Source organism: Malaya genurostris, chromosome 2, assembly GCF_030247185.1.
Source record: "Malaya genurostris strain Urasoe2022 chromosome 2, Malgen_1.1, whole genome shotgun sequence".
Classification (NCBI taxonomy): Eukaryota; Metazoa; Arthropoda; class Insecta; order Diptera; family Culicidae; genus Malaya; species Malaya genurostris.
The window spans coordinates 217901268-217925548 of NC_080571.1; the positions used below are offsets into that span (position 1 = coordinate 217901268).

At 35.4% G+C, this 24281-nt stretch overlaps 1 protein-coding gene across 9 annotated transcripts in view; it reads left to right on the plus strand.

Annotated features, from left to right (window-relative positions):
* Nucleotides 1-24281, plus strand: part of LOC131427574 (cGMP-dependent 3',5'-cyclic phosphodiesterase-like) — a 197472-nt gene that overhangs the window by 146324 nt on the left and 26867 nt on the right. For all 9 annotated transcript variants that reach the window (XR_009229287.1, XM_058590892.1, XM_058590894.1 and 6 more), the window contains exons 7-9: nucleotides 17663-17793; nucleotides 18561-18703; nucleotides 18771-18837. Coding sequence is in view for 8 of the 9 variants with exons in the window: in XM_058590892.1 (XP_058446875.1) it covers nucleotides 17663-17793; nucleotides 18561-18703; nucleotides 18771-18837 (341 nt within the window). In the remaining variant the exon portion in view is untranslated. The remainder of the gene's footprint in view (nucleotides 1-17662; nucleotides 17794-18560; nucleotides 18704-18770; nucleotides 18838-24281) is intronic.

A 24281-nucleotide genomic window follows, 5' to 3' on the forward strand; every position in this document is an offset into this window, starting at 1 on the left:
AGCTGTTATCTTAGAAGTTTTGTCAGATGCTTTCTGCATCATGATATTGGTTGTAACTGTGAAAATTATATGTTGGTATAAAAAATAATGTGCTCATAAAATTTAAGTTAGATTGTAACACAACGCTGAACAAGTTCTGAAAAGTAGTAAGCACGGGACGGGTTAGTGGTACCATTCCTAGAAAGTATTTCACATTCATGCCTGGCCTGTAAACATGCATTATTGAATTTCTCATTCTGTTAAAAATATCTCATTCACACTTAATCGTTATTGCAAACAGAATGTCTGCTATAGCGTTAGAAGAACAACCAATATTTAGGCAAGTTATGAATTTGTGTTAAAGCTTCGTTCTCACTTCGATTATCCTACGATGACTGGAGTCTAAAGAATAAACGGAACCACTTGGTCAAGTGCCTACTCGAAGCATCTTTCTAGAGGCACTATGAGCGTCCTCTTTCACGACACTGGTTTCATGAGCTCAGTTGTGTGAGTAGTATGTATTAATATATTTGGTATGTAACCGGAAATCCGAATAATTAGCCTTGAATTAGGTTTAACAGAACAGGGATGTGCGATTTTATCACGTTTCGCTTAGGCTTCTTTACGATTTGTTAGCTCTGAAATTGTAGTTTCGCGCAGAAGGGATAGCCGAACGGGATGAGTTTTAAGTGTATAATATGATGAATCGGTTTTAGTTCAGTCCGCTATGCATTATAAAAGGAATATGCTGTTAGATGGATTCGGTCTTCGAGCGGTTTTTCGAAATAAGTACTATTCACGTCTCGCACTTCCATGCAATTTTCCCATGTTCGCATGATAAAAGAACCGAAATTAACACAAACACAAAGCAGCTGCTGTGGTATGCATGAGAAAGCGGAAGTAGTTTTTAAGCAAGTGGGCGAATCACTAAAAAGAGGTCGGTAATGTCAGTGATTTTCCTAATCGCGGATGTACAAGCAAAATGCAAAAAAAATAAATAAATGTTGTGTTTTCGGAGGGTTTCACTTTGACATTTCATGAACTTTCTGTTAAATATGAAATGACAAATAATGGAGCCAAACGAACATTTCGTGCATTGAATCGAAATAGTTATTTATTGTTGAAAAAATTAAATTGATAAGGAGTGTATCGAAAATAAGCTATCCACAAATTTTTCTTTCAAATTATGATAAAAACGATATTTTATTCAAACTAAAAATTGATCCTCTATTGTACGAGGTTAAACTCGAGCATAATGAAAACCGGATGAAATTTAGGTTATTTCTTCACGAATTTTCGAACTTTTGATCGAACGCTCTTCATCAAGTTCCGGATAAGTGTTGCATCACATTTTTTGGACGCTTGAGCCCAAATTTTTTTGAACTCCTCCATTTTCCTAGCTGTCTTACCAATCTTCTTGAAGACCCGCCCAGTAACGTTCGATGGGTCGAAGTTGAGGACAATTTCGTGGATTGATATTTTGCTCAACGAAATTTTTACCCTTTTCCTCAAATTTTTGGCATAACGAGCCGATGCTAAATCCGGCCAAAACATCGGAGGTGTACTATGCTTCTTATATAAAGGCAGCAGTCTCTCCTGGAGACACTCAGATCGATAGATTTCTGCATTTATAGTTCCGGTAGTGTAAAAAATGGTTAACTCCAAAACACAGGAACATATTGCTTGTCATACCAGTATCTTTCGACCGAATTTTTCCACTTGAATCGACCTGTCCGCATCGCTCACGGACCTGGAAGGGTTTTTGAGTCCTCTTTTACATAAGTCTCATCGTCCATCAAAACGCATGCATCCGGACACTGCAAAAGACGCGAATACAATTTCCGGGCCCTGGTTGCTGCTCGCTTCTTCTGTTTTACACTTTGTTTCGAAATTTTCTGCTTCTTGTAGGTCTTCAGGTGATTCCGCCTCTTGATACGCTGGATCGTTCCGACACTCGTTCCTGCTTTTTTGGCCAAATCACGTATTGTCATTGATTTGTTCTTCATGATTAGCGATACTACTTTCTGGTCCAGTTTCGGGTTGGAAGAACCGGATTTTCTGCAGCTCATCCTAAGAATAGTGTTCTCCAAATTTATTAATGGTGGTTTTAATAACACTGGCATGATGAATTCTAAACCGCTTCGCCAATTTTCGCATAGTAATACCCTTCTCACTTATCCATGTGTCCAGAACCTTAATTTTCACTTCCTTTTCAATACACGAAATTTTGAAAACGCAGAATTTCAACCGCACAAACAAGTAAACAAACGGAAGCCGACAGCCAAACGCACAGCATGCTGTGATCTGAGCATAAAAAACCATCACAATACACTCCTTAGTACATTATTGATGGATTTGAAAATGAAATGTTTGTAGTGGTTTGTCACATTTTTCTACACGGACAGAATTCCGATTCTGCAAATTAGCAAAATGAGTCATGATTTCAGAAGAAGAGTGTATTTTCATGTTATGATTATACACCGTGATTAGTTAGTTCACGGATTATGAACTATCTAATCGTTTTTGGCTAAAATCGAAGCGTAACGCATATTATATGTGTGGATATAACTTCAGGGGCATTGATGTTATCATGGTCTTCCTTGCAGTGTACATTAAGAGGTCTTGTCTAGAAATAACAAATTGCAAAGCCTCTTCAAAAGTTTAATTTAAATTTATATATGTTGAATCATTTTCAGTATAAAAGTATTAAGGGCTGAGGCCAGTGTGTTTTAAGGCGATTTAAAGGACTATTTTCACGCTTCAAATCTGATTTTCTCAGAAACGGTGTCGAATATCAAAAACCCAACTGACAATCTCTTAGAAAATTAGTTTAGATTATTTTGCGAAAATTTCAGAATGATTCATTGGCTTTACGGGTCGGGAAAGTCTTTTTTCTGAAGGAAGAATTTCATAGCTGAAAACGACAACTTTGTTCATTGAATATCTTGTCTTCAAAAGCATGGATCAAAAATTTATCCTGACAATGTCTAGATAATTTTATTTAGATGCGATTAGTGCATAAAAACATATATGTTGTCGCGATAAAAATTAAGTGAATGTTATTTTTGTGAAGATAAGTCGATTTCTATGCAAGCGCATTCCAGTTTCCTGGTAACGTAACGAAACATGAGAGAAAAATAAAATTGGCTAATCAAGGCTACCAAACAAGCGGTCGCTTTATTGGATACAAACACATTTTATTCAAACTTGTAACCGAAAATATCAAAACTTTCTTGGCCACCCGGCTACATCGAGAGTCATTTTGCACATTTGCGAGAGAGCATGGAGAGAAATGTAATACGCACTGCGAGCCACGTGGTTTTACGCGACCTACTGGCTTCAACCCTTAAAGCATTAAAATATTGTGATTTTGAACAACGACACAAACACAGTGTGTTCTCTAAACAGTTTGTTGCTTACTATTCCGGATATGCTTTCTTACTGTTTTGCACAGATATTTGAGAATCCAGTCTAACGTCAGCAGTCAAACATATTTCATAATATATTCTGTGATAATTAAACTGAGTAGTTAGGCGAAGAAATTTTTATGTCTTGTGTTAGATGATGATCTTTTTACATACTCGAACATGTTTTACGGTTTTTGATAGCTATCGAAGTCCCGAGTTGGCTGTTTATGCATTGACTGGTCACTGGTCTTATAAACCAGTTGTCGTATGTTCGAGTCCCGACCTGGAAGGGTTCATAGTGTCAGTAGAATCGTAGCACCAGCCATGCAATTGTCCTGTACAAATTGAATCGGCTGCGAAGTCTGTTGAAACAGAAGGTCAAATTCCACTACAGGAGGAATGTAATACCAAGGCTTTGCTTTTGATAGCTACCGAAATGTTATTCTAACAACAATAAAAAACTTTTCTGTTCCGAAGAGGCGAATGACCTTAAAGTTAAAGCCTCTATAATTGAAACATAAAAAAAAACCTTCAGTTGTAATTATGGAAAACATACTTTACTACATGGAATTAGCAGTCCCGGTCCTAACAATGAAAAAGTAGATTTTTTACCGTTAAAACGTTTTTATTCTTCAGTATAACCTCCATCGATACACTTTACTCATAGGTCCTCCAGCATTTTTATGCCTCCAGCTTTGTCAAGGCCTTCAAAATAGGCTTCCGTTTCTGCAATGACCTCAGCATACGACGAAAATTTCTTTCCCTGGAGAAACATTTTCTTGTTTGGAAATAGATAATAGTCGCTGGGGGCCAAGTCTGGAGAATACGGAGGATTGTGAACCACAAATCATTCAATTTCACCGTTGCTTTCATGCATGAATGCGCTGGTGCGTCTTTTTTCATAGCTTGATAAAAACTAGAACTCGTCTGACACGATGAAAAAATGTCATGATTTCATGACAAGACGAAAGGGTTGCTTCCATGATTATTTATCTATGATAACAATAACAGATTTCTTTCAGTGTATGCTTCATAAAAAACAGCACTCAGGTGGACGTTTCATCTAGTTTCATTTAATATCCAAGTTAAACACTTGCTCTGTTTGCTTCGGTTGTTGCATTTTTTTCATTAAATTTAATGTATGATTAGATAATTAAGGGGGTTAGTGGATATTGCAAAGTTTCAAAGACGAACTTATTGTACCAGTGCTCGTGCTCAACCATTTCTTTGAAGCGCTTTTTCCCGAAACCATTCATTCACTCGATCAACATTTTTTTTAATTTTGTAAGATGTTGAATAAAGAATTTCCGAAGTTGGTTCGTTTGGTTTGAAGAAGCTTGAAAGCCAAAACTTTTTACGGTTTTTACATCGTATATCGTGATGGGTAAATCGATAGCTTTCTCAGTTCACCAGGTTCCGAATGTCAACCCCGCACGTAGGCTCACAAAATTTTTCTGACTCAGAAAAAATAATCGAAACAAAATAAAATTCAAGGATTTTATATTGGATCATAAGACCTTTCATTTGAATTAAAGTTCCTGGAAATCGGTCATCTCGGAGAAAAGAGAGTGATTTTGTTTGACACAAACGAAAACCCACCCATCTCTTCAGTTTCGGATCTATGTTCATATCCACAGGCAATTCGAAAGCCGAAAAAATCTTGATATATTTATTTGGAAACAGGGAAAAGCTCATTGTAATTAGTTTTTTTCAAACTTACTCTTGAGCAGTCACAAAACCACGTCTTTTCTTCAACAAAAATTTACAATAACCCAAAATATACAATTATTTTAAATTCTAATATTTTTCTTGTAATTAAAAATAATTAGGCTGTGAACCAAATTTTTGCTCATATTACGTGGCAGATTAAAGTCGATAAACGTTACATCAATACAGTAATGATTCATAATTATCAAATTTTCATAAGATTTTTAATAATTTACAAATTTAGTGCTAAACTGGACACGAGACTAAACCGGGCAGCTCAAATATCTTATAAATCAGCAATTATTTTGATCCATTTGTAAACGCGCTTTCGTGTGACAGACAGACGTCAGTTAGTTGGGTGAAGTTGAGTCAATTCAGTTTGGCGTCAATCGTGTTCATGTCGAAACGTGTTCGTTTGTTACTGTTTTTTTTTTAAATTAGCCTCGTGATTTCTGAAAATTGGTATTGGTCACTTCATCACGACTAGGTATGAAAACTAATGCATGTTTGCAGCACACCATTGTTTACCGATAACTTGGGTAAAACCTCAGTTGTAATGGGTGTTTTTTTAATCAAAGTATCCGGTTTTGCCCCGATATCTCTTAATTGAAAAAATTGAAGACGAGTAGCAAAGCAAAGTCCCGGTATTACGTTCCTTCCGTAGAATTTGACCGTTCTATTTCATCAGACTTCGCAGCCGATTCATAGCGGACAGAATCATTGCATGGCTAGTACTACGATCCTATTGACACTAAGGCTGTGAACCATTTCGCGGTTAATTTTAACTTTTGGTTAAAATCTGACACTCGAGTGGTTAATTTGATGTTGTCAAAAATAACCCTGCTCGAGAGCATGGTTATTTTTGACAGATCGATAGTTATTTTCCAACACTGAAAAAAATCTCGCAATGAAAATTCTAATACTAGTTCTTTAGTTGAAATTATTTCCAGTGGAAAATAAACCCAAATAACTTTCCGTCCGTCAAATTTTGAAATGGGCCACAGTTTTAGTCAAATTTAACTACTCGACACCAAATAACCACTCAAGTGTCAGATTTTAACCAAAAGTTAAAATTAACCGTGAAATGGTTCACAGCCTAAGAATCCTTCCAGGTCGGGGTTCGAACATATGACAACTGGCTTGTAAGACTACCGGCCTATGCATTGAACCGCTAATCCGGGCTAGACATAGGCATAGGGCAAATACGCTAAAAGTAATAGAAAACAATATTTCAGCAATGAATAAAATTATTTTTATCTACGTTACAGACATTAAAATGTCAGGTCATTAATAAATGGTGATTGTTTTGCTGGTATCTTTTTGGCAACACTGTTTTTGACAGATCACCCGTGAATCGTGTCTTATCAAACAGAGATGCCAGGTCTGCAGATTTATCTGCAAATTTGCAGATTTCTTGTATAGTGCTGCAGACATTTTTTGTTTCAGACTTTTGAAAATCAAGGTTTTTCGCAGACTTTCATCAAAATTTACAGACTTTTGTAATTGCCACACCGTTTTTTTTGCTCGCCAAACTCATTTTTGTATTTCATACTTTATAGAGAAACAAAAGCCCGCAGACATTTTTTCGGATTTACAGACCTTTGCAACCCTGTCTGTAGATATTCGAAATTTTTACTTGTTTAGTTTGGTCTATAATTATGAATCGACTTACAACGTCTAACATTTGGTGAATGGGTGCTGGTAGAGTTGGAGGAGATCCACTTTTTTATCGAGAAATTGTCTTCAGTGCCAAAGCTCATTTATGGTTGATTGCTGGTCCAGATTACCGCATCTGGAGTGAAGACCAGCCAGAAGCATTGCAATAGCTACCAATGAATCTCAAAAGAGTCACTGTTTGATGTGGATTATGGGCCGGTGGCATCATCGGGCCGTACTTCTTCAAAGGCAACGATGGGCGGAACATTACTGTGAGTGGCGAGCGCTGCCGTGTGATCAAACAAATTTTTTTTGACCGAAATGTAAGAATTGGACATGCCTGACATGTGGTTTCAAAAAAACGGTGCCGCATCCCAAACGGCACGCGAAACATTGATCAAATTGAGAGCCGCATTCGGTGAACAGTTTATCTAACGTTTTGGGCCCGTTAATTGGCCGCCTCTATAATGAGATTTAACGCCTTTGGACTATTTCTTGTAGGGCCATGTGGGCTCATGTCTACAAGGATGAACCAGCAACGATTGACACACTGGAAGCCAATATGGACGCATTTATTCGTTAAATACTGACCGATATGTTGGGAAGATGCTTGGGGTTGGTATGAAGGAAGCACTATTGTCCTCTGGTGTAGTTGTCTCCTTGTGCAGTTTATCACATGGCTTACCGTAGTGAACAGCTTTTTGGCAATATTGACATGTGGCCATCTGATTGTCATAGGGAACAAGTGATTTGCACGGGATTCTTGTATCCTGACCGAATGTCACATAAGAAGGTATAGGTCTCCTCAAGCGCATGCGTAACAAATGTACGCCATTTAGAATACCGGGGAAAAAATTCTTCCACTTTTCTTTTTCGATAGAGAGAATCTCTCCGTATTGGGACATAGTTTTGCGAATAGAAGGATCGATGACGCTTGAGGGAAGATCATGCACACGCACTTCTATAGCACTATCTTGCATATATACTGGAATGTCGTACTTAATGTTTTCGTGCTCCACATAGTGCACGTTATTATTGTCTTTTGCGAATTGAATTGCATTCAAGCAAAGCAAAGTCTTGGCATTACATTCCTTTGGTGGAATTTGGCCTTTCTGTTTCAACAGACTTCGCAGCCGATTCTTAGTGTACAGAATCATTGCATGGCTAGCACTATGGATCCTACTGACACTAAGAATCCTTCCAGGTCGGGGCTCGAACATACGACAACTGGCTTGTAAGACCAGCGTCCTATGCATTGAACCGCTAACCAGGGACATCCATTGCATCCAACTCTTTATAAAACTGAATGTAAACAACATTATTTGTCTTATTGCATGGACGTAAGTGCACACGTTTAATGTCAAGATGCATTTGCTGCTTAAGCAAAGCTTCAAGTTCTCGTATCGAAGGTCGAATTTTGCACTGCCTGAAGTCAACAATAATTGTATTATTTAGTAGTGGCGGTAGCTTTTGTTTGTTTGGTTCACTCATTTCGAGGTCGTTCTATTATTCATTACACAATACTGTACTTGGTTTCTTCCGTCCCGAACGTGTGAAAGCGAACTGAGTCGCTTCCTTGTCTGCTGGATGAACCGTAGGAATTTACCTTTTCTGCTACGTCCCGAATCGAAAGATTTGGATTGCGCTTTAAGTAAACCCTTGCTTTTCTTGCGTTCACAGGGTTGTATATCTTTGCATTTCTTTCGGAATCAGCTCACCGCTGAATTTTCCGGGTCTCTTTGAACCCTAAGGCATACGGCCCATTTGGCGATTCCCTACTGTTTTATAAATTTTTGTCCATGCTAAAACAGTTATACACAAAAGAAAGTTTGTACTTTTTCCGAGTACAGTAAATGAGTTATGAAAAAAAATCAGCCTATTCCTTCTGATGATGTCTTCGGTCAGGATAAACAGTACCCATATAAATCGATGGTCTCCCAAAAAAATGCCACTGGACACTATTCACTATCGACTATACCGTAAACAGAGCTAATAACGACTTAAACATCCATCACAACAACAAAAATATTAAGAATGCAAAACAATCTCATAATATCTCTTCTGGCAACAACGACAGAGACTAAGACGTACGGGACTATAACGCGATCGGTCAACCGATTTCGTTATACATAATATATGTGTTGCAATCGACTTCGAAAGGCTTACGCAATTGTCATCGTTTCTATGTTTGAGTCTTCAAAGAAAGCGAACTAATGTAAATAAATTTAATTTAGGATATTTTTTCCAGCTTTCATCACAAATATTATTTCCACATTTCTAAATTAATCGCAAAACGAACGTTTTCGTTAAAATTACAAATTTCCTAACCTACTACTTTCAAGAAAATCAATAACCCTCTAAGTCACACTTCATCAAGAAATATTATTTACAAGAAAAAAAATTCTATGGAACCTCATATAGTCATACAACCTAATGGCACTAAAATGGGCCACTGTTCATTCTCTAATCTAGCGGCAAGAACAATATTGATCATGCCACAAAGCCATTATCAAAAGCTGTTTATCGTGACGCCATGCAAATTCCAGCGAATGAAACGTCCCACTGCGCCGAGTTCTCTCTAGCAATTTAATAGAAAGTACGTAGTCGCTGCCTTCTATCGGTCGCACGTTCATTGCACGGTCGTATTTACTAGATGCACTCGTTTTTTGACGTCAGTTTGCCCGCCCGAGGAGACGGTTATTGTAACGACGGGCTGTGATTACTTGTGTACCTCGTGTTCTTTCCTTATCGTAATGAAAGAAACTGTCGCGAACACATTCGTTAGGGATGATGGTACCGGCATAAGCTGCGTGTGATTGCTTATCCCGATCACTAATTGTCTCTACCCGGTCGGCCGTGATGAGCTCTGTGATGCACAGCGCTAGCAATTGAGACTGAATCACAAGTACTACACAATTAGATCTACGGTACCGTAATAGCATGCAGTTCGAATTTAAGGTAAATGACAACTTTTTTAAACCACCGTAAAAGAAATCGGTAACGGTCGATAACGCTAACCCGGTAGAGCTCTTTTGAATTGACGTTGTCATATTTTGCAATCCTATTAAGGACAAAAAAACAACAATATATATAAATAATTATAAGTTTCGCCTTGTATTTCAATCGATATATTATTTGCAATACTGGATATGCGGTGTTTATAAAAGATTGATAAATATATACTACCTGTAATTCTACTTATCTATCTTATGATCCTGACACAACAGACTACAAAGAAACCATTTTGAGTCGAAAATAGCACAACTAATTTATCCCACTAACTCAATAATCGCATTACAGTGTACCAAAATGAACTGACAGTCAACTAGCCGGTATAAGCAATTTTCTATTTGCCAAGGAAGATGACTGATAAACGATTTGCTCATTTCCAATTCATCTATTCGGTTACGGACTCCTTCCATGCGCACTCCAACGCTTCTCATTCCTTTTGCCTGCGAGTATAAGCCGTGCCAGCGAACTCGTAAATTTGTCGCAACCACGTTTAATCGCAAAAAGCCAGACTTCCAAAATTTATCTTGACTTGCCACGTTCGGTGCGGACTAGGACGCTATACTTTTTGGATCAGACAGGCAATAGGTTTCTATCATATTTAAATAGAAGTGATAAATTTAGATTTAGTTTTACGATTATTCGAGGCAATAACAATAAATTATACCTTTTTTACAGCTCAGTTTGTGAAATTACTATATGCTTCCTTCTGTGACCACAACAAAGTTCGCACAGTTATCGATAGCTATCGGTGGACAGCTGCTCGCCACTTGACCGATCGTTAACCAAAAATAATCCATTCACCCATAAAAAATCAATTCTGACTATCCCGAGTATCGTTGATTGATTCTCGAGCTCTAAGTGCAGAAGCCGATGTTGACAGGTGTAAACAACTTCATATTGCACTTCGGCATAATGGTCCTATTTTATCATTCAATTGAATCAACTTTCAAGGACACATGAATTTTCGTGCAGAATCGTATGTATGTATGTTCCATACTACATGAATTTACGTCTGAACGTAGCACGTCACACATCTGAACAAATTAGTTAAATTTGTGTCCAACCAAATGATAAATATATAATAATATTCCAAGTTATAATGGTTAACTTTTAAAGTAAAAAAAATGTGTATCAAGAATCAGAACAAATTGACTCAGGTGGAACGTTCCCTTAATTATCTGAAATCTTAAATACTCAACTACTTATAAATAGTTGGGTCTTTTTTGGAATCTTTTTCTGAAAATGAGTATACCAATATACACAGAAATTCATCAAAGAAGTGATCTAGTTTTAAAAATATCGGATTTTGCCTTTCTCATATAGAAAGGTTATGCAATCACTGTGAAAACCGACTTTTGAATCGAGGCCCGGAGGGCCGAGTGTCATATACCACTCGACTCAGTTCGTCGAATACGCAAAATGTCTTTGTGTGTGTGTGTGTGTGTGTGTGTGTGTGTGTGTGTGTGTGTGTGTGTGTGTGTGTGTGTGTGTGTGTGTATGTAACATTTTTTGCACTTACTTTTCTCGGAGATGGCTGAACCGATTTTCGTAAACTTAAATTAAAATGAAAGGTATAATTGTCCTATACAAAATTCCTGAATTTAATTCCGACTTCCGGTTCCGAAGTTACAGTGTGATTAGTGAAAAAAATTTATTTCAAATTCCTTCCGCACTTTTCTCAGAGATAGCGTGACCGATTTTAACAAACTTAGATCCAAATGAAAGGTCTCATGGTCTCATACAAAACTTCCGAATTTCATCCGGATCCGACTTCCGGTTCCGGAATTATAGGGTGAAGTGTGTTAAAAATTGGATACCGTCACTTGAAGCGGCGAAACAAAACACGTAAAAAATTTTCCTAACTTGCCTCGAAACTATCCCAATCGGTAGCCATTGTCAGAAGACAACCAAACAACTCGATTTCGGCTATACTGGTTCTCGTTTTCTGATTCCGGAAGCATCGGAAATAAAAAGTAACATAATTTTTTAACTTGCCTCAAAACTATTCCAATCGGTAGTCATTGTCAGTAGTAGTATTTCCTTGTTCTTGGGTTTTTGATGAACGACCGAAGATTGTAGCCTCCAAAATGGATCTCAGTCGCTTTTCTCGAATCAACTTCGCTTATACCGGTTCCCAGATTCCGGTTTCGGAAATACCTTTTTTCGTTTCCTCAGAGATGGCTTAACCGACCTAAGTAATCTTTCACTCTGTATCAAATCTGTATCTGTATCACTCTGAATCAAAGGAAATTATTTTGAAGAATACCACATATTTATGTATGAGAATATGTGAGATATGAGAAAGGCATCATTACACCACTAGGTGGATTAAAACAGGTTTATGATGGGAAGCGGGCCATTTCGCCGAATGAGAAATTTTACGGATTGGGTCATTTCGTCGAATTTGTCATTCCGAAACCGGAAGTTAGATCCGAATGAAATCGAACAGAAATTTATGAGATCGTAATTTGATCCAAAGTATACAAAAATCGGTTCTGGCATCTCTGAGAAAATGAAGTGATTTCCGTTACGGGGATGTCGAAAAGTTATATAAGCTTAGTGCTCACAAGTTCCTATCTCATGCCTCCCCGTGTATCTATGAAGACATTTGATCAATATAATGGCTTCGGCTGAATGCTATCGCCTTATGCTTTAGTAGCAGCATGAGAGCAGCATTCCGGAACTGAGAATCAATACATCAGAGATCACCTTTTTTGGTCATCAACTAACGAAACACGCCCAATATAAGAATTATATGGCTAGTTCAAAGGACCTTATTCGTTTTTACGTCGCAATATATACGAAAATACTCGTGAACTTGATCTTTTTATTTATCACCCTGTAATTGCGGAACCGAAACTTGTATCAATATAGAATTTAATAAAGTTCTCTGGGATTTCAAGGCTTTTCATTTGAATCTAAGTTTGTGAAAATAGGTTCAGCCAGAATCTTAGAATCCCCGAAAATCAATTTTTTGCGCATAACATATCATCTTGTAATTCCGGAACCGAAAGTCGGATCCGGATATTATTCAATGACGTTAGACGGTAAGACCTTTCATATGAATCTAAATTTGTAAAAATCGGTTCAGCCATCTCCGAAAAAATCAGGTGTATATGTTTTGGATATGCACACACATGTATACATACACAAACACACAACCATATTCGATGGTATATGAAGTCTTTCAAGCCTATCGGAACAAAACTCAGCAAGTTATGAGCATTTATCTTTGCTTATCTCATACTGTGAAGAAATAAGAACTCGGCGCACAGGCCAAAGGATTCTGCTTCGATTGACTTAAAAACTTGTCAAAACATTCTTGAAATGTTTCATTATTACAAAATACAGAAGAAGAAATATGATTTTTTTGAAAATGTAAGAAGCTACGAGCTCGCTAGACTAATAAAATGTTTTCTTAGTTTTTATTTTATAACTGCACCAAATTTTGCACACATTTTCTACGTGTACAATACCAGACGCCAACGTTTTCCTTTTCTTTGATTATTACTTTGGGAAGGTTTTACTGCTGCAAAATAACGGATTTTTTCGCGAAAAATCGTATTTTTGACTTTATACACCTACCAAAAATTAAAAATATGTTTAAAAAATCAAACAGAAAATGATGGGGTCTAGAAAAACTCTACTCCATCTATGCTGCTTTGATTTGTTGATTTCGTCTGAGCTGACATACAGTGGGTACCGTAAATCATGATTTTTAAGAAGCGTTCTCAAAAATACCTCTTCATCGACTCATTTCTCAATATTTATACACGAACAAATTACAAATGATGTTCGAATGATGCTTTGTATTATGCAGAACGATTGAATTTATTTTGTTGAAAGATTGCAAAAATTATGTTTTTTTCTTCATTTAGACCCTACCCCTCCATTGAGGCAATTGTATTATTTCGATGAAATTGTAGAGACCATCTAAAATGACATTCGTTATAAGAGACTAATTTATTTCAGCAATGTCCAGGACTGAACGCAATTCTAAAATTCAGATTAAGCTCAATCTAAAATCATTTTAGATCGAATCATAGCTAAATTGACAATTAAATTAAAATATGTTGTTAATAAATCATGTCTAGATTTTACTTGATACAAAGTCTACGTTAGCCAAATCGGGCTAATTAAGTGTATGGGGAAGCAATAGAAACCATCTCATCTATTTTAAGAATTAACACTAATCTTAAGCGTTAAGGGTAGCCATAGCATAATAAACTTACCATCAAACGATGAACCTGATGTCGTGAAAGATGAGTTCTATGAGCGACATATTAAGAGTGCACAAAACACGACGTGAAGAGAATAGCTCAGTTATTGGAAAGGAGATCCGCTACTCCTCTAGCAACGAGAAATGACTATCTGTAGAGTGCAACATGATAGTACGAAAAGATTTTTTAATACAATGTTGCAGAACAGGTATTTTCCCAGCTCATATAGTGAACCCACTTAAGTGCCAGTCATCCACTGCTTGAGGAACGCAGTCCATATCAGAGCTGCTGAATGTCACTATCAACTAGCAGCTTTGCACGACGAAGATTGGAAAGCTCATATCACTGGACTGCTGCCAACCAGGCTCTACCAATCATCATATATTGAGTGCCTGAGAGCCGATCTGTCATAACTTAAATTCTCTTGATATTACACTCACCAGGACGCTCATTGACTACCGATGCGATTGATATTATCTTCATTTCTCCTGTCACTGCTTGATTACGACGTGACTAAATATTAATCAAGCAGCATTAACATTGCATTAAATTCATTTACACCAAGAAACTCCGAAGTCCGATGACTTTTTGCAAAGAACAATGAACTTTATCAATTTATGTTTATGTTAGTACTCTCATGGAATTTTTCTGCTTCAACAGGGAATAGGAGAATGAGAGAGCAAACAAAAAATTCGTCTGTCTTTGACTGAGTATACTTCTACTTGGTCATATAGCTATCGAGTATCTCATTTGACAGACGCTTTGACCGTACCGATTACAGTTGACGATGATTTTAGTCAGTCTGTCAAGGTCATTTGACATGACTGACAATTTGCAACTATGGTCCATACACGCTCAGAAAAAGTTACTCAGAGTTTGAGTACTAGTTACTCATTTTCAAATGATACATGGAAACGTCAAAAATTGAGTAGTTATCATCAATGATATTGAGTAACTCCTACTCTAAATTTGAGTTTAACGTTACTATTCGCAAGATCAGTCTAAAAGTTGTAATAACCATTTGTAGCAACAGGTTGTATATTTTGTTAGTGAGATCGCGTATTTCGAGGGTGAGTCGCTCAACACAAACGGTGTTGTGTCTGCAAAAACCGGAATGATAAACTCCGTGTTGTGCTTTAGAATGGAACCGAATATGCTCAAATGTCATTTATGAGGAATGAGTGTATGATTGGTGCCTGAGCATAACTGACATGGATGTTAATTTGCGATTGACACACTACTCCAAGCAACCACCACTTGATATAGTATTCAGTTCAATTACTTAATATTTTAATACAATAAACTCAGAAAAGGAGCAATTTTTTTTGCAAATTTGGTATATGTGAAATAAAATTTCACTCAAAATTTGAGTGATAGTTACTCTATTTTTGGTACATATACAAATAAAGTATTACTCAGTAAATGAGTAGATTTTACCCAAATATCGTTTCCAGCGGAAGAACTCAAATTTGAGTAACTTCGGAGTTACTCTAAATTAGAGTTGTTCCACTTTTTCTGTAGATGAGTGAGATCTTACTCATTTTTGAGTAACTATTTTTAATCGTGTATATAAACAAACTTCAAAGGATCACAGGTAGGTTTAAGAAAGCTACTCTAAACGTAGAAATTCAAAACACATTTTACAAAATTGGATGTTTAAAACGACAATTACAGAAAATACAACAAAAACTACACAGTTCGAAAAAATCTTATAAGATGCACATAAATGGAGCGTCGTATTTCACACAAATTTATAGTCAAGAACATGGAAAATTGTGTGATTTGAAAATTACATGGCTTGAAATAGAATGAAATAATAAACAAAAGATCAATAGCAGCAGCGCGACTTGGACCGAGAAACATTAGAACACAAGCACATCGGTTACTCGACTGAACCACAGTGCTCATATCTGTTCATTGAATAATCCAGTGGAATATTACGTCATTTGAAAAACTAAGTAGTTGTGAATTGTATCGTTTGTAGAATTCTGTCACCTGTAAAATTCATAATTTTTTTCTGTGTAGCTTTATGACAATATTGACATGTAGTCAGTTAAATGTCGTAAATAACCAGAGATTTACACGGAAGCCTTGTATTCGACAATTGAAGAGAGATCAGAGTAACACGGGAGCCTTGTGTATTGACCGAATCTCATAAAAAGGTTGTAGCTTTCTGTAAACGCATGGGTTATTATGCCATCCATTATACCGGGAAAGATTTCCTTCCATTTTTCTTTTTTTGGTACAATCTCCTTACGGTGACATAGTTTTTCGATTAAATTCATCGTTGTCTTTAGCGAATTTAAATACTTGAGACTCCTTATAGAATTGTATGTATACAACATTGAATGTTTTGTTTAGTTGAATCTCTTGTATCGAAGTACTATGTACCCGATATCGATATTTGTGAAAGGTGTTCGACAAGTAAATGTCAAACATCGATATTTGGAATCGTTTTGAAATCTAAATTGTGGACTTTCGGTTTATTGTTTTCTTCGTTTTTTTTTCGAAAACTGACCGTAAAACTCTTGGAAAATTAATGCTTTTAACAAAAAGGTATTCCTGATATATCAATAGCTCCAATGAACGGATTGACCGCAAATTACTCTATCCTGGTTACCCCATCTTATTCTTACATAAATTCCTGGAAAAAAATGCGATGATTTGTACAAAACCCTACAAATTAGATTACAGATGATTTCAATGATCGCATAAATTGCGTTAAATCGTTTTACACCAATTTTTCCTTAGGATCAATTTCAAGTTGAATTCTTATCAACAATCCCGAAGCATTTTATCCATATTACGTGCAAAACTCCAACTATCCAAATACATGCAGTTGGAATGACATTACTGGACCATTTTATCGTTTTCTCCTAATTCTTTTCATAATCCATTGCTTTAGTTAAACCATCTTCCGCATTCCGTTTCGGCCTTAGGTGAAAGTTTTTTTTCAAGGAGAACTGGATTTTTTTGACAGAAACATGAAGCGCTGGACAAGTTATACAATGTTAAACTTACTATCTGGGCAATTTTGGAACATGCTCAAAAATGCTACAAATACAAAAGCTCATTTACATATATTATGGGAAAAAAGTTTGAAAAACTCTTACTATTGACTGCATAACAAATATTTTCTTCGAATGAATCACGTTTAACGCCCATTCTGATTTGAGGCTTTCATCTTGATGATTAGTATAAGACGAGTTTAAGTTACGTTTAAAAGAAAAATTCTTAATTTGGCATGTGTTTTCTTTGAATTTGAAATCTGCAAGCTCTTAAAAAACACCCTTTATTTGATAGATTTGACAGAATGTAGAATACTAGCATATGTGATGTTGAGACATTGTACATCGGTGCGATGTCACAATATTTGCAGCCCCCTTCCCTTCCCTTAAAGCGTCACGTAATTTGTGAACGACGCCCAATTAAACGGATTTAAAATCTCCCTTTTTCGCATTACTTTGATTGTGATTTAGGCGACAATTCTCCCCTGTTCATGAAAGTTCAACAATGATAATGGGTAAACTTCGAATAACAAACTGCATTGTATATCTGGCCGGTCGTACTCATTGTTATTATTTCTACTTTGTCTACCTCACCTTGGGCGAGATGTTTGTATATAATTTAGTAGGAATGTGTTACTAACAGCATACCATCAACGTTATCTTTGCTTTTCAGGCGACCTAGGGCAACTGCTGCAAGGCGTCATGACGGAAGCCAAAGAACTCACTGCCGCGGAACGTTGCTCGCTGTTTCTGCTGGATAAACATACGGGGGAGCTGGTGTCAAAAGTGTTTGATGGGAATGAGGTAAGCTGTACTGTACTTTCTTTTGTGTCATTTACCATCACTTGACATCCTCAGTACAACGAATATTCTGTTCCATTTCAATTTGTTTTGAATTCTCAGTCCTATTAAGTTTATGGTATTGATTTTCTACGAGCTAATCAATCGTTCGTCCAGTAAATAAATCGACTGTTTGAGTTTCCATCTCTGTTCGGGTCTCGAATAAACAAAATCGTGACGGTAGCCAGTACGAGCCGTTTCAATTCAAAGAAACCACGATCATGTGCACGAACGACTACATAGTTTCAAATTGGAGCTATGTAGGTCAGAACCTCTTCAATATTGTATCGGCACGTAATCGCATAAAATTTCAACGGAATCGTTTCAAACTGCGGCGTGTCTGGTTGTTTGTACCGTTGTTGGGTTACTGCTTCCGGTGTATGGATTGCTTCCGGGCACTGGGAAAACTAGGGTAGAACAAGTTGTTATCTGCTCAATCATGCTCGAAAATAAAGCTTTATTTATACTCAGTCGAAATCAGAATCGGGTTCGAAATTGCTAAACTTTTCGCCCTTCGCACCCATCACATGAATATAACCTCACCCCTTCGTCGAACCATGCTCCTCTAGATCTGCTAGAACAGGAGAGGATGTTATTTTCGCACAATCGTACCCTCAGCTGGTGCCTGATGTTCAAACCAAACATCGTTTGATGGAACGTGATATTCTTCGACCTTGACCCATGTATTTGATTGAGCAAATTGATCCGATTTTTCCCTTTCCCTCTTTCAGGCGTCCAAAGAAATTCGAATAGAAAGTGGCAAGGGCATTGCAGGCTACGTCGCACAGACAGGAAAGCTGCTGAACATACGGAACGCTTATCAGCATCCTCTGTTCTACAAAGGTGTTGACGAGTCAACAGGGTTCAAAACGCGGTAAGCTTCGACGATTGCCGTTCGGAGGCAGGTGTGCCAACTGATATTTATTCGCTTCATTTCCTAGGAATATTCTCTGCTTTCCCATTTGTGACGAAGAAGGCGTCATCGGAGTGGCACAACTTTGCAACAAGGTGAATAAACATCTCACTTTCTCTTACGTGCTTAGCATTTTTGTAACCAAGCAGATTGTTGCTTCGGTTCGGATGTCTTAACATAATTTTGTAGCTATTCATTGATTTTTATATATTTTATTGTCATTTTGAAACTATGAGATTCACATCTAGACGTATTTAATTACACGTGCACTTTAAAAACCGCTTATTGTGATAGTAAATATTCTAAATATTTTCCACAACAATGACAAGTATTTGTAACCAGATTTTTATAGAACTAGTATGAATTATAGTGTGATAGAGGGCCTGAGGAGTAATAGGAAATTTATAGTACGTACTTTCTTTCTCCGGACAGGACCAGCCGGTGGAATCCGAGTAAACAAATGTAACCAAAAAGTAGATGCTTTCATGTCGTAAAGGGTCACCATTGCAGGAGTTTCTCTTTTCCTACTTTCAGTTACACAGTGAAAACCGACTCTTGAACCGAGGCCCGGATGGTCGAGTGGCATATACCATTCGACTCAGTTCGTCGATGTATGTCTGTATGTGTGTATGTGTGTGTATGATGTAGGTTAAATTATTTTGCACTCGCTTTTCTCGGAGATGACTGAACCGATTTCCATAAACATAGATTCAAATGAAAGGTTTTGTGACCCCACACAAAGTTCCTGAATTTATTCCAATCCGACTTCCGGTTCCGGAATAACATTAGCAAAAAAAAAGAATATAAATGCACTAATTTTTCTCAGAGACGGATGTACCGATTCTCACAAACTTAGATTCAAATGAAAGCTATAATTGTCCCATACAAAGTTCTGAACTTTATTTTGATCCGACATCCGGTTCCGGAATTACAATGTGATTAGTGAAAAAAATCCTATTTAAAACTACTTCCTCACGTTTCTCAGAGATGGCGTGATCGATTTTTACAATCTTGATGTCAAATAAAAGGTCTCATAGTTCCAAATGAAACACCCAAATTTCATCCGGATCCGACTTCCGGTTCCGGAATTATAGGGTGCAATGTGTTCAAAATTTGAAACCGTCACTTAAACAGGCGAAACAAAAAACACAAAAAAATCTAAACTGGTCTCAAAACTACACAAATTGATAGCCATTATCACTAGATAACTAAACAAACCGATTCCGGTTCCCGGTATCTCGTTCCGGAAGTACCGGAAATAGTGGTCATATATTCCAAAATGGATCTCACTCACTTTTCTCAGCGATGGTTTGACCGATTCCCACAAACTTAAATTCAAATAAAAGGTCTCACGGTCCCATACTGAATTCCTGAATTTCATTTGGATCCGACTTCCGGTTCAGTAGTTATAAGGTAAAGTGTGTGAAATATCGTACACCATCACTTAAACAGGTGAAACAAAAACCGTAAAAAAATTCTAAACTGGACTCAAAACCGTTATTCCCAATCTTAGGGTCAAATGAAAGATCTTATGGTCGTGCCAAAACTCACGCATATTTTCGGATACAACAAAAATTTAAATCGTCGTTTAGAGTACGATGGCAAAATCGTATAAAATTTTCAAAATTTTTATAAAAACTAGTAGAGTTTGTACGTCATGATAGTTGGTGGCCGTACAATTCGACTTCGATTATACCGGTTCTCGGGTTCCGATGCCGGAAGTGCATATAATAGTGAACCCATTTCGTTTTCTTAAGGATGGCCTACGCGAGCAAAGCACTGTTTCATTCTGTAGATTATACCAGCTAATGCACAAACAATAAGAAAAATTTTGAATAGAATACCACATTATCATATACAAGAAAGACACCACTAGGTGGATTAAAACTGGTTTTTACTAAACTATCACTTGATTCAACAATGTGTTTTCATTTATTCTTAATTTTTCAAGCGAATTTTTGACAAAGGATTACGTTTCTCTTTAATATGCTGGGCACTTTTTAAAAATTCACGAAAGTGTAACGAAATTATTTGTTTATTTGTTCATTTGTTCATTTGTTCATTTGTTTATTTGTTTATTTGTTTATTTGTTTATTTGTTTATTTGTTTATTTGATTATTTGTTTATTTGTTTATTTGTTTATTTGTTTATTTGTTTATTTGTTTATTTGTTTATTTGTTTATTTGTTGATTTGTTTATTTGTTTATTTGTTTATTCGTTTATTTGTTCATTTGTTTATTTGTTTATTTGTTTATTTGTTTATTTGTTTATTTGTTTATTTGTTTATTTGTTTATTTGTTTATTTGTTTATTTGTTTATTTGTTTATTTGTTTATTTGTTTATTTGTTTATTTATTTATTTGTTTATTTGTTTATTTGTTTATTTGTTTATTTGTTTATTTGTTTATTTGTTTATTTGTTTATTTGTTTATTTGTTCATTTGTTTATTTGTTCATTTGTTTATTTGTTTATTTGTTTATTTATTTATTTGTTTATTTGTTTATTTGTTTATTTGTTTATTTGTTTATTTGTTTATTTGTTTATTTGTTTATTTGTTTATTTGTTTATTTGTTTATTTGTTTATTTGTTTATTTGTTTATTTGTTTATTTGTTTATTTGTTTATTTGTTTATTTGTTTATTTGTTTATTTGTTTATTTGTTTATTTGTTTATTTGTTTATTTGTTTATTTGTTTATTTGTTTATTTGTTTATTTGTTTATTTGTTTATTTGTTTATTTGTTTATTTGTTTATTTGTTTATTTGTTTCTTTGTTTCTTTGTTTCTTTGTTTCTTTGTTTCTTTGTTTCTTTGTTTCTTTGTTTCTTTGTTTCTTTGTTTCTTTGTTTCTTTGTTTCTTTGTTTCTTTGTTTCTTTGTTTCTTTGTTTCTTTGTTTATTTGTTTATTTGTTTATTTGGAGCAGGAAAAAGTCAAATTTTTAGATTTCTCTTTCTCCAGTAGGCATAAAACCTCTCATCTTTTGTACCAACAGATCATAATTATCCAAATGATACATTTCCTTAAATTACATTGGTTAATACTTCACTCATCATTCTTATCTCTAATACTAATAATAATAAAGTAATATTAATAACTAGAGTTGCAAATATCTTAGAAACAAATTCTTTATGGTGTTATTAATTAAGTGAAAATCGAATACATTTGAGCAGCGATTAAATGGACGGCACATACTGACGAAAGTCTCGTTGTGATCGTAATTGGTTCTAGCGGAAGGAAGACGGAGAAAAGTATGAGTTCGAAGAACACGACGGCGAATATTGAAGTCTAGTGAGCGTAAGAGCTCAAAACAATCGATTCGAGATTGGAGCAATTTATGTTCGATGGCTTCTATACGCTGAATATCTTTTTGATAAAAAGATGACCAAACAACAGCTGCGTATTCGAGTGTAGAACGAACGAGAGCACAATAGAGCACTTTTTGGCAATGTATATTCTCGAAACATCTCGTAACATCCAAATAAATATAAATCCAAATTACTTAGAGGCTTTGTTGATTGTATAATTCACATGCTGCTTGATGTTCAGTTTTGAATCCAGAATAACTCCTAAGTATTTAACAAACGATTCTCTTGTAATAACGGTTTGTGAGATAGTGTAGTCGAATTTAAGTACTGAGTGTTTTCGTGTGAACCACCTAATTGAACATTTCAAGGCTTTTATAGTCATTCTGTTTACTCTGCACCAATTTTTAAAGATGTTCAATTGTGACTGCCGGATTATAGCATCATTGGTAGTTTTGATAAGATGGAAGAGTTTGAAATCGTCAGCAAAGGATAATTTTTAGCAAAGTATTCAATTGATTTAAGTAGAGCAAAAATATGAATGGTCTTAGATGACTACCCTGTGGAACTCCAGAGCTGACAGCAAAAGGTGATGTAAAGCAGTCACCGATTTTCACTGACATTTTGCGCCTAGTTAGGTATGAGCTAAGCCAGTTCAGAAAAAAAGCCATTAAAACCAAGTCTACTTAGTTTGGAAATTGTAATCTAATGGTTTATCTTGTCAAAAGCCACAGAGAAATCGGTGTATATGACATCTACTTGAAGTCGTGCTTGTAAGGATTGAATGATAAAAGAAGTATATGATATTCCAGATTTGATTTCCCAATAACTTTTTACCTGTTTGAGTATTTTCTCTACTTCTTTCTCCAAACGAATGCAAGAAGATGCAAGATTGTTGTTAATACCACATTGTTTAAATAGTGAAAACCTGTTTTAATCCACCTAGTGGTGTAATGATGCCTTTCTCATATCAATCATACTATCATATATAATACTGTGGTAATCTTCAATATCATTTTCTTCGATTCTTAAAAGAATAACCGAAATCGGTTTGTTTGATCGTCTACTGATAAAAACTATCATTTGGAAAAGATTAGAGGTCGATTTAGAATTTTCCCCATTACAATTTTTAATCCAGTTTTCCCTATATTTCCGGATCCGGAATTAGGATCCGCATGAAATTCAGGAATTACGTATGGGACCACAGGACCTTTCATTTGAACCTAAGTTTGTGAAAATCGGGTCAGCCATCTCCGAGAAAAGTTTGTGCAAAAAAACGTTACATACGCACATAAACACACACACACATACACACACATACACATATATATATATATATATATATATATATATATATATATATATATATATATATATATATATATATATATATATATATATATATATAAATATATATATATATATATATATATATATATATATATATATATATATATATATATATATATATATATATATATATATATATATATATATATATATATAAATATATATATATATATATATATATATATATATCTATATATATATATATATATATATATATATATATATATATATATATATATATATATATATATATATATATATATATATATATATATATAAATATATATATATATATATATATATATATATATATATTTATATATATATATATATATATATATATATATATATATATATATATATATATATATATATATATATATACAGACATTTTGCGTACTCGACGAACTGAGTCGAATGGTATATGACACTCGGCCCTCCGGCCTCGGTTCAAAAGTCGATTTTCACAGTGATTGCATAACCTTTCTATATGAGAAAGGCAAAAATAGGTCCAAACAACGAAACATAAGAATCTATAAATTTATAAGTAGGCCCTGTTGTACGTTTGCTATCTTCAGTCTATGATAATTCATGAACGGAGACACATCGAGTGCACAGGCATTAATCTACGTCAGAACACCCGGCATTATTCAACTGGTGGTTCAGTCAATGGCGAATATTAGGTTCCGTTCCTCAAGTATAAACGCAGAAATACAACAACTAGTTCTTCTGTGAGCATATCTGCTGTTGATTATTCGCAGTGTGAGTTTCGCTTCAAACAAGAGCAATTGCGTCATCCAGCTGCATTGGAGAAAAGGAAAACGGAAAGTGGACAACGATGGGGAACATTATACAAAATCAGCCGTTTTAATGGTTCTTAATGTTTAATG